Source organism: Bubalus kerabau, chromosome 6 (assembly GCF_029407905.1).
Source record: "Bubalus kerabau isolate K-KA32 ecotype Philippines breed swamp buffalo chromosome 6, PCC_UOA_SB_1v2, whole genome shotgun sequence".
Classification (NCBI taxonomy): domain Eukaryota; kingdom Metazoa; phylum Chordata; class Mammalia; order Artiodactyla; family Bovidae; genus Bubalus; species Bubalus kerabau.
The window spans coordinates 36,589,765-36,601,936 of NC_073629.1; the positions used below are offsets into that span (position 1 = coordinate 36,589,765).

The following is a 12,172-nucleotide window of genomic DNA, read 5'->3' on the forward strand; positions in this document are numbered from 1 at the left end:
GTATTTTTCTTAAAGCAATTCTTTCTCCTTTGCACAAAGTTAGGAGCCAAGCAATTTACGATTAAGACTTCTGGAGGATATTCTCTATCATTTTCAGCCATTTTGTCTATGAGTTTAAAAAATGCAATTTTAGCTCTGCCATCCTAGCATACATTAACACTTTTCTCCATACAACTAGATTGTAAATATCACTTCTAAGCATTTCTAAGTAGTTTTAATTCATTATGATTCACTGTAGTTTCCTTTTGAAGTAAAATGAAAAAACAGTTATAAGCGAAAGTCAGAAATAAATGTCTGAATATGCATTTATACTTGTGATCAGGCATATCAGAGAGAGTCATCAATTTTAGTTTTGATCCATTTTTATACAGGAAGCAATTTGTTTTTCAGGAAAAGGCATATTTTATGAATCATAATTTAATATTGTTTTGTGTCTGCACCAATTTATTTAATGAAAGTTATAAAGGTGCCTCTTTTCTTACCATATACAGCCCATAGCCTATTTTCTTAGGTACTTTCCAAAGAGAATATTTTCACTAGAATGGCCCAATGTGTACTGTTAGATTTACAAAAGTCCCATTACATAATGCAGAGAATGCCCTTAAAATAAATGCATATAAAGATAGCACTGTTTGATACATCAGATGACATATAACTGTAAATGTTTTCAAGTTGACCTTGAAGATGTTAAGGGACTCACCACAACAAATACCAGACAGGAGATTAACTAGAAGACGACTCCCTATCTCTGGCATTTGTAATAGGCATAAAAAGAATGACAAGTCAATTATCTGACCCAGAATAAAATTCCCGCACAGGAAAAGAAGGAGGAAATTCAGCTACATGTCTCTTATCAAGGTTAGAAAAATTTCATAAGTAGATCATCATACGAAGTGCACAAAATCAATGGCTTTGAAAATGGTTGATTTCATAGCTATAATCCTCAGTTCCAGCCATGCGTAGGGGATTGACAGCTGCTCCGCCCATTAATATTAATGAATTATCAATGTACAGCCCACGCACAACCACCAGGGAACCAAAAATACCCCACCTACACACTACTTTATTTTTCAATCTTCCAAATGTTTTAGGATGGCTACTCCCTTAATAAGTAGAGAATCGTTAAGTACAGTATGTATTATTTCATGTAGCTAAAACTGACATCTCATAAAAATTAGTGAGGAAATGTAACTTTATTCATCTGTTAAGGTGTGTTAAATTATCTCACTTCTTTTTCATTGAAGAGATGCCTGTGACCATTAAGGAAATGTAACCTGTACCGCTAGCACATTTCATTAAGAGAAAAATTCAGAATGACCTTAGTAGTCTGCTTAGTGAAAAATTCCTTCTCCAAGAAGATATCTACTAGTGTTAAATGCACTGTCACAGAACATCACTGTTTTTTCTAAATTCTGAATTCAATAGAGTAAGCTCTGTTCTTTTTCTGATCTCCTCCCTCCTGATGGTTCCTTCCTGCTTTTTAGTTAGACTGATTTCTGTAAGCTCTGATTTCTTCTCTCTACATTTTCTTCCACAGCATTCTTGCTCCTATGATTTTAAATTTCCCCTCTGTATGATTGCCATCTAACTCTGTGTTATCCAGATGGATTACATAATCACCTCCTTGACTTTCCCCTGAGTCTTTAACTCCCATTGTCTACTCTTCCTCTATCTAATCCACAGGCAAGTCCTGAACACTGCAGTTAAATGATATTGCTAGCACCTGTTACCCTTCCTGCAGGCCTGTCTCCTTTCTATGACACCATTTTTTTAATGACATTCTCACCTACCAAGTCATGCCCATCTATAAGCCAGCTGCATATTGATGTCATATTAGTTATTCTAAAATATATAATCCCTTTACTGAGACCCTGTGGCCAGTGATAAATTTCAGATATCATAGTCAAGCTGGTTCCTTAGCTTTCTTTCTGCTGTGCCCCTGTATGAGTCTCATGATGCAGGGACAAGCAGTGCAAAGCTCTGAAGTTAGAGCATCTGAATTTGAATTCTGGTTCTGTCACTTGCTTCCTTCACCAGGGCTTCCCTGGTGGCTCAGACGGTAAAGCATCTGCCTGCAATGCAGGAGACCTGGCTTTGATCCCTGAGTCGGGAAGATCCCCTGGAGAAGGAAATGGCAACCCACTCCAGTACTCTTGCCTGGAAAATTCCATGGACTGAGGAGCCTTGTAGGCTACAGTCCATGGGGTCGCAAAGAGTTGGACATGACTGAGCCACTTCACTTCACTTCTGTCACTTGCTAGCTCTGTGATCATGAGTAAATCATTTAACTCCTCTGTGTCTCTCTCACCTTTAAAATAGGGATAGTAGTTGGACCTACCACAAAGGAGTAATTTAAGGACTAAATGAAACACTCAGATCAGTGTTTAGCATACAGTAGGGGTATAATAAGTGTTACTCATTATTAGACTCCGCTTAAAGGGAATGATTTGCATTTCCTGTGCACATGTTATAATTTCTTAGCCCCAGGCCTTTCTCATGATGTATTTTGTTTTCAGAATGTTCTCCTTTTCCATCTCTGTTTGTTTAAACCCTGAATATTTTACATTCCTATGTCCCCTTTTCCTGGAGAAGGCAATGGCAACCCACTCCAGTACTCTTGCCTGGAAAATCCCATGGACGAAGGAGCCTGGTGGGCTGCAGTCCATGGGGTCGCTAAGAGTCGGACACGACTGAGCGACTTCACTCTCACTTTTCACTTTCCTGCATTGGAGAAGGAAATAGCAACCCACTCCAGTGTTCTTCCCTGGAGAATCCCAGGGACGGGGGAGCCTCGTGGGCTGACGTCTATGGGGTCGCACAGAGTCGGACACGAGTGAAGAGACTTAGCAGCAGCAGCAGTCCCCTTTTCCATGTAGCTTTCAGGAAAACCCTGAGTACTCAATCTGTCTTTTGAATTTCCATAGCCTTTCCTGTACCTTTTTAACAGTATTTAGCCCTTTTGTGTGTGTGTGCATGTATGTTACTTGCTTAGTCATGTCTGACTCTTTGTGACCCCATAGATTGCAGCCCACCAGGCCCCTCTGTCCATGGGATTCTCCAGGCAAGAACACTGGAGTGGGTTGCCATTTCATTCTCCAAAAGGAACTATAGAAAGAAACAAAGTGAAGTTGCTCAGTCGTGTCCAACTCTTTGCGACCCCATGGACTGTAGCCTACCAGGCTCCTCCATCCATGGAATTTTCCAGGCAAGAGTACTAGAGTAGGTTGCCATTTCCTTCTCCAATTTAGCCCTTTCTACTTTGTATTATGTGTATACATAGTTTCTGAAAATATAGGGGAAAACAAAAACTGTCTTATGAGTTTTTCTCATGGTCTAACCAAACATTAGATACTGTATTTGTTGACTGAATGAATAAATATTCCACGTGTTCACTTACCTTTTCCCTAATATGCGAGTGCAATTGCAGTTTGAGAACCTTGCCAAAACTAGTATCGTCTCTTTGCTTGGTTATGTAATTCATCTCCCTCTATCTTAATCCAACCCTTTCCTCTTCTCTTTTCTCCCCATACCTCTAACTATTTCCCTTTTTCTGCTCCACTTACCCTTTCTCCCTTCCACTCTCCTTCCCTCATCTTCTCTTTTCTCTTCATCTTCCTCCTCATCATTGTCTTTAATTGTGGGTTCCTACTTTTTAAAATTTTCTCTACAAACTCATTGCCAAGATCTGTAAGAACAAAGGGTTACTACTTCAAGACGGAGATCTTTTCTGATTGTTTTTTTTTGTTACTCTTCTTTGTCAAAAATAATAGAGCATGTAGCATCCAATTATAATGCAGCTTACTCATATAAGGTACTGAGAGGCAAGCAATTGTTAAATAGCAAATAAAAAGAAGCCCAATATCTGGACAAGGAAAAATAATCTCACAAGAACATTTTAATTACATGTTCTGATTCCTGCAGTATGTTTTGAGTATGGTTTGTTTTTCTAGAAAGGGGAAATAATTGTGTCATGAGATTATTTTAAAGAGGAATTTGACTAGTGGCCTCCAAGAATAAATTCTTTTCTTATAGTTAATTTCTCTTTCTTATTTACAATGCTATTTTGAATTACAATCCATTCCTCAAAATCTTAACTGTCCTCATGCCTTAATCAGTATCCTGTTTCTCCTAAATTTGAAAATCATCTAAAACATCATATCTGTTTCCATTTCCACGTGTCTTGCAATGTCTCATCCTGTTTGAGGAACATTCCCATGAGTTCTGTTAGGGATACAAATACCAGTGAAATCTAATTCCTAATTAATTATGAATAATTATTGAACAAAACCAATGTGATCTGCTTGTATTTACAAATGTAAATTTGAAAGATACAGTATGCATATATTATCTCTATTGTAGGACTGAGGGGTGTGAAGCTAACAAAATTGAATGGTAGATTGGAAAGTCAAACTTGAATTCCTATTTTATAATCATAATCTGAAGCCACATATAAGGTTTAACAATTTTATTTTATTTTTTTTAATGGTACCATATTTCTTTATTTTAATTGGAGGCTAATTACTTTACAATATTGTAGTGGTTTTTGCCATACATTCACATGAATCAGCCATGAGTGTACATGTGTTCCCCATCCTGACCCTCCGTCCCACCTCCTTCCCCATCCCATCCCTCAGGGTCATCCCAGTTCACCAGCCCTGAGCACCCTGTCTCATGCATTGAACGTGGACTGACGATCTGTTTTACATATGATAATATGCATGTTTCAATGCTATTCTCTCCAATCATCCCACCCTCACCTTCTCCCATAGAGTCCAAAAGTCTTTTCTTTACATCTCTGTCTCTTTTGCTGTCTCACGTATAGGGTCATCATTACTATCTTTCTAAATTCCATATATATGCATTCATATACTGTATTGGTATTTTTCTTTCTGACTTCACTCTGTATAATAGGCTTCAGTCTCATCCACCTCATTAGAACTGATTCAATGCATACTTTTTAATAGCTGAGTAATATCCCATGGAAAAGAAATGCAAAAAAGCAAAATGGCTGTCTGGGGAGGCCTTACAAATAGCTGTGAAAAGAAGAGAAGCGAAAAGCAAAGGAGAAAAGGAAAGATATAAGCATCTGAATGCAGAGTTCCAAAGAATAGCAAGGAGAGATAAGAAAGCCTTTCTCAGTGATCAGTGCAAAGAAATAGAAGAAAATAATAGAATGGGAAAGACTAGAGATCTCTTCAAGAAAATTAGAGATACCAAGGGAACATTTCATGCTAAGATGGGCTCAATAAAGGACAGAAATGGCATGGACCTAACAGAAGCAGAAGATATTAAAAGAGGTGGCAAGATACACAGAAGAACTGTACAAAAAAGATCTTCACAACCAAGATAATCACGATGGTGTGATCACTCATCTAGAGCCAGACATCCTAGAATGTGAAGTCAAGTGGGCCTTAGAAAGCATCACTACGAACAAAGCTAGTGGAGGTGATGGAATTCCAGTTGAGCTATTTCAAATCCTGAAAGATGCTGCTGTGAAAGTGCTGCACTCAATATGCCAGCAAATTTGGGAAACTCAGCAGTGGCCACAGGACTGGAAAAGGTCAGTTTTCACTCCAATCCCAAAGAAAGGCAATGCCAAAGAATGCTCAAACTACCACACAACTGTACTCATCTCACTAGTAAAGTAATGCTCAAAATTCTCCAGGCCAGGCTTCAGCAATATGTGAACCATGAACATCCAGATGTTCAAGCTGGTTTTAGAAAAGGCAGAGGAACCAGAGATCAAATTGCCAACATGCGCTGGATCATGGAAAAAGGAAGAGAGTTCCAGAAAAACATCTCTTTCTGCTTTATTGACTATGCCAAAGCCTTTGACTGTGTGGATCACAATAAACTGTGGAAAATTTTTCAAGAGATGGGAATACCAGACCACCTGACCTGCCTCTTGAGAAACCTGTATGCAGGTCAGGAAGCAACGGTTAGAACTGGACATGAAACAACAGACTGGTTCCAAATAGGAAAAGGAGTATGTCAAGGCTGTATATTGTCACCCTGCTTATTTAACTTCTATGCAGAGTACATCATGAGAAATGCTGGGCTGGAAGAAGCACAAGCTGGAATCAAGATTTCCAGGAGAAATATCAATAACCTCAGATATGCAGATGACACCACCCTTATGGCAGAAAGTGAAGAGGAACTAAAAAGCCTCTTGATGAAAGTGAAAGAGAGTGAAAAAGTTGGCTTAAAGCTCAACATTAAGAAAACTAAGATCTTGGCATCTGGTCCCATCACTTCATGGAAAATAGATGGGGAAACAGTGGAAACAGTGGCTGACTTTATTTTTGGGGGGCTCCAAAATCACTGCAGATGGTGACTGCAGCCATGAAATGAAAAGACGCTTACTTCTTGGAAGGAAAGTTATGACCGACCTAGGTAGCATATTCAAAACCAGAGACATTACTTTGCCTACAAAGGTCCATCTAGTCAAGGTTATGGTTTTTCCAATGGTCATGTATGGATGTGAGAGTTGGACTGTGAAGAAAGCTGAGCACCTATGAATTGATGCTTTTGAACTGTGGTGTTGGAGAAGACTCTTGAGGGTCCCTTGGACTGTAAGGAGGTCCAACCAGTCCATTCTAAAGGAGATCAGTCCTGGGTGTTCTTTGGAGGGACTGATGCTAAAGCTGAAACTCCAGTACTTTGGCCACCTCATATGAAGAGTTGACTCATTGGAAAAGACTCTGATGCTGGGAGGTATTGGGAGCAGGAGGAGAAGGGGACGACAGAGGATGAGATGGCTGGATGGCATCACCGACTTGATGGACATGAGTTTGAGTGAACTCTGGGAGTTGGTGATGGACAGGGAGGCCTGGCATGCTGCAGACACAACTGAGCGACTGAACTGAACTGAATATTCCATCGTGTATATATACCACAGTTTTCTTATCCATTCATCTGCTGATGGACATCTAGGTTGCTTCCATGTCCTGGCTATTGTAAACAGTGCTGCAATGAACATTGGGGTACACGTGTCTCTCTCACTTCTGGTTTCCTCGGTGTGTATGCCCAGCAGTGGGATTGCTGGGTCGTATGCCAGTTCTATTTCCAGTTTTTTTTAAGGAATCTCCACACTGTTCTCCATAGTGGCTGTACTAGTTTGCATTCCCACCAATAGTTTAAGAGGGTTCCTTTTTCTCTGCACACTCTCCAGCATTTATTGTTTGTAGACTTTTTGATAGCAGCCATTCTGACTGTCATGAGATGGTACCTCATTGTGGTTTTGATTTGCATTTCTCTGATAATGAGTGATGCTGAGAATCTTTTCATGTATTTGTTAGCCATATGTATGTCTTCTTTGGACAACTGTCAGTTTAGTTCTTTGGCCCATTTTTTTGATTGGGTCACTTATTTTTCTGGAATTGAGCTGCATGTGCTGCTTTTATATTTTTGAGATTAATTCTTTGTCAGTTGCTTCATTTGCTTATTTTCTCCCATTCTGAAGGCTGTCTTTTCACCTTGCTTATAGTTTCCTTTGTTGTGCGAAAGCTTTTAAGTTTAATTATGTCCCATTTGTTTATCTTTGCTTTTATTTCCATTACTCTGGGAGGTGGGTCATAGAGGATTGTGCTATGATTTATGTCAGAGAGTGTTTTGCCTCTGTTTTCCTCTAGGAGTTTTATGGTTTCTGGTCTTATAGTTAGATGTTTAATCCATTTTGAGTTTATTTTTGTGTATGAAAGTTTATTTTGTGTTAGAAAGTGTTCTAGTTTCATTCTTTTACAAGTGGTTGATCAGTTTTCCCAGCACCATGTGTGAAAGAGATCGTCTTTTCTCCATTGTATATTCTTGCCTCCTTTGTAAAAGATAAGGTCTCCATAGGTGCGTGGATTTATCTCTGGGCTTTCTATTTTGTTCCATTGATCTATGTTTCTTTGTTTGTGCCAGTACCATACTGTCTTGATGACTGTTGCTTTGTAGTATAGCCTGAAGTCAGGTAGGTTGATTCCTCCAGTTCCATTCTTCTTTCTCAAGATTGCATTGGCTATTCAAGTTTTTTTTTGTATTTCCATACAAATTGTGAAATTATTTGTTCTAGTTCTCTGAAAAACACCATTGGTAGCTTGATAGGGATTGCATTGAATCTATAGATTGTTTTGGGAGGTATACTCATTTTCACTATATTGATTCTTCTGATCTATGAACATGGTATATTTCTCCATCTATTTGTGTCATCTTTGATTTCTTTCATCAGTGTTTTATAGTTTTATATATATAGGTCTTTTGTTTTTTTAGGTAGATTTATTCCTAAGTATTTTATTTTTTTCGTTGCAATCATGAATGGAATTGTTTCCTTAATTTCTCTCTCTGTTTTCTCATTGTTAGTGTATAGGAATGCATGGAATTTCTGTCTGTTAATTGTATATCCTGCAACCTTACTATATTCATTGATTGGCTCTAGTAATTTTCTGGTGGAGTCTTTATGGTTTTCTATGTAGAAGATCATGTCATCTGCAAACAGAGTTTTACTTCTTCTTTTCCAATCTGGTTCCTTTTATTCTTTTTATTCTCTGATTGCTGTGGCAAAACTTCCAGAGCTATGTTGAATAGTAGTGGTGAGAGTGGGCACCCTTGTCTTGTTCCTGACTTTAGGGGAAATGCTTTCAGTTTTTCACCATTGAGGATAATGTTTGCTGTGGGTTTATCATGTATGGCTTTTATTATGTTGAGGTATGTTCCTTCTGTGCCTGCTTTCTGGAGGGTTTTTATCATAAATGGATGTTGAATTTTCTCAAAGGCTTTCTCTGCATCTATTGAGATAATCATATGGTTTTTATCTTTCAATTTGTTAATGTGGTGTATCATATTGATTGATTTGCAAATATTGAAGAATCCTTGCATTCCTGGGATAAAGCCCACTTGGTCATGATGTATGATCTTTTTAATATGTTGTTGGACTCTGTTTGCTAGAATTTTGTTAAGGATTTTCCATCTATATTCATCAGTGATATTGGCCTGTAGTTTGGTTTTTTTTGTATGTGTGTGGCATCTTTGGTTTTGGTATTAGGGTGATGGTGGCCTCATAGAATGAGTTTGGAACTTTGCCTTCCTCTGCAATTTTCTGGAAGTGTTTGTGTAGGATAGGTGTTAGCTCTTCTCTAAATTTTTGGTAGAATTCAGCTGTGAAGCCATCTGGTCCTGGGCTTTTGTTTGCTGGAAGATTTCTGATTACAGTTTTGATTTCCATGTTTGTGATGGGTCTGTTAAGATTTTCTATTTCTCCCTGGTTCAGTTTTGGAAAGTTATACTTTTCTAAGAATTTGTCCATTTCTTCCAAGTTGTCCATTTTATTGGCATATAGTTGCTAATAGTAGTGTTTTATGATCCTTTGTATTTCTGTGTTGTCTGTTGTGATTTCTCCATTTTCATTTCTAATTTTGTTGATTTGATTCTTCTCTCTTTGTTTCTTGATGAGTCTGGCTAATGGTTTGTCTATTTTATTTATCTTCTCAAATAACCAGCTTTTAGCTTTGTTGATTTTGGCTATGGTCTCCTTTGTTTCTTTTGCATTTATTTCTGCCCTAATTTTTATTATTTCTTTCCTTCTACTAACCCTGGGGTGCTTCATTTCTTCTTTTTCTACTTGCTTTAGGTGTATAGTTACGTTATAGTTTTAACAATTTTAAAACCTTTCTGCTTATGTTTCCCTTCCTGAGCTATAGTAAGTTAATGCTAGGATTCGGTACAATGTGGAAGTAATTCTGAAGATTCTGACCAATAGCATCATGTATCTACCATTACAGGATTATCGTTATGGTAAATTTGTTCTCAACATTGGCATTTTTTTTTTCTAATTTAGGGTAGAAATTTAACATCTGGAGAGGTTGGATTTTTTCCGAGTGATGCTGTCAAGCCTTGCCCATGTGTAAGTATGAGTATTTTATTTCTTTCTACTTTATTTTTTGATGCTGTAGTTAATTATACAAGAATGTACAAAGGATATTGGTCTGGTCCCTCATTAACTTACATTTTCTTATTAATAATATTACATACCAAAATCATAACTCCATTATCAGAAAACATTTTTAAATGTGAACAGAGTATATGAAAGAGGAACTTTTTAGTATTTTTTTGTTTGTTGGAACAAAACTAAAAATTTTACCAGGTTTTAGAAGGAATAAACTAAAGCTACCTAACAGATATATTGTACTAATTTCCCTTTTCCCTCTGAGGTAAGAATTAAAAGCGAAGGTCACTAAGTCATGTCCAAGTCTTTGCGACCCCCATAGATTACACAGTCCATGTAATTCTCCAGGCCAGAATACTGGAGTGGGTAGCCTATCCCTTTTCCAGGGGATCTTCCCAACCCAGGAATTGAACCAGTGTCTCCTGCATTGCAGGTGGACTCTTTACCAACTGAGCTATCAGGGAAGCCAAGGTGAGGATCTAATCTATTTCCAGTCACTTTGAGTTACAGAGATATTGCACTTCAACTAGTGTGTTTGAAAGCATGCTAGAAAGTGTGAAAGTCCACAGATTCTCCAGTCAAATATCTTACTATTATATATTTTTCTGTGCTCTAGTTTGTCATAACTGTTTATTTAGTGTCATAATGATATTGTCTGAAAACATCAAACACATTAGGCAAATACAAGAAGAGTGAATATTTACTCAAATATTATTATGGATGAATGTCACATAAAATGTACTCCCTAATGCTTCATGAAATTTATAAATATTATGCTAAATAGAAATTTAATCATCAGAATTTGATGTTTAGAGTAGATTTTTATATGAAACTTTAAGTTCTTAACTCTAAGTAAATGAAATTTTTTTCCTGATACTAATATAATGCAGTTAATGGTTTGGAGGGAATAAAAATCTTGAACTATCTTGCTTGCCAAATTTGGTCCTTCTGAGATTTCTAAACTGAACATTCTTTTTAATATTAATTATAATGGGAATGTCTGCCATCCTTGACCTCAGATGTAATCTGAAGAATAATTTACTCAACTCATTCAAGATTAATTAAATTTCAAAAGCAAAATGAATATAAAAAAAGCTCTTGCTATTTCTGTTGGCTCTATGATCCAATTTCATATATTATTTAGCCTGTTATATCTTGAAAAAATCACTGAAGTTTGATACCATTCATTTTATTAGAGAAGCAAAAATGATTGTTTAGCCAGTTTTCTGTCATTTATATGAACATCATTAAGTCTTCCTATGCTTAAAGAAATGATATTTATATGTAGGCATGTAGCCAAAAATTAAGATTTGGAAACCTAAAGACATCTACTGGGTTTCCCTGGTGGCTCAGATGGTAAAGAATATGCCTGCAATGTGGGAGACCTGGGTTTGATCCCTGGGTTGGGAGGATCCCCTGGAAGAGGGCAAGGCAACCCACTCCATTATTCTTGCCAGGAGAATCCCCATGGACTAGAGCCCTGATGGGCCACAGTCCGTGGGGTTGCAAAGAGTCAGACACAACTGAGCAACTAAGCACAGCAAAGACATCAAATCAAAACTACTAAGCATTTCATGTCCCACATACTGTTTACCTTCCACAGCTCCTTGAATATAGCATAGAATGAGCATTTGAAGTTTTATTTTAGGAATAGTCTATCACAGAGTAGGTATTTAACGTATTTTTGTTTGTTGTATGAATGAGCAAAGGAATGAAAAAACAAACAAAAGGCCCTAACTCAATGTAGGCAGTTATCAGTGGCAGATACTAATTGAATCAGCTTGTAGGATCATAGTGAATGGTGTTTGGTGAACTGGTTACTGGAAAAAGAAATATGCTTAGGATTTTAAGCTGATAAAGAGTTGTAGGAACACATAATTATGAGTTTGATTACCAACTAAATATAATTGTTTTTATAGCTTAAAATTAATAAATAGCTATTAAAATTTTACTGCTTTACTTAGTGATATTATAGATTCATTTGTTGGTTGTAGGTTAAATTAAGGTAAATATTTAGAAGAGGGAAAACACAGGAAGAACATAAAAGAGACAGTTTTATTATTTCTGCCAATATGATACTTGGAGACAAAGCCTGGAGCTACAGCACAATGTAGACTTGGGTATCTCTGTGAATTCCAGAGCCTTCAGTAGGTGAATGAGAAGAAAACTATCTTACAGAAGATGATATGCCTATCTTTGCTTGGGCCTTGATTAGAAAGAAAAAGAAAGCATTTGGTTGGAAAGGAA

At 37.3% G+C, this 12,172-nt stretch overlaps 1 protein-coding gene across 16 annotated transcripts in view; it reads left to right on the forward strand.

The window, feature by feature from the left end:
• Window positions 1–12,172, forward strand: part of VAV3 (vav guanine nucleotide exchange factor 3) — a 645,240-nt gene that overhangs the window by 579,435 nt on the left and 53,633 nt on the right. For 15 of the 16 annotated variants that reach the window (XM_055584919.1, XM_055584920.1, XM_055584918.1 and 12 more), the window contains one exon: window positions 9,818–9,883. In XM_055584919.1, coding sequence (XP_055440894.1) covers window positions 9,818–9,883 — 66 coding nt within the window. Of the gene's footprint in view, window positions 1–9,817; window positions 9,884–10,358; window positions 10,416–12,172 lie in introns of those variants that run through there. The other variant, XM_055584926.1, reaches the window with a different exon arrangement.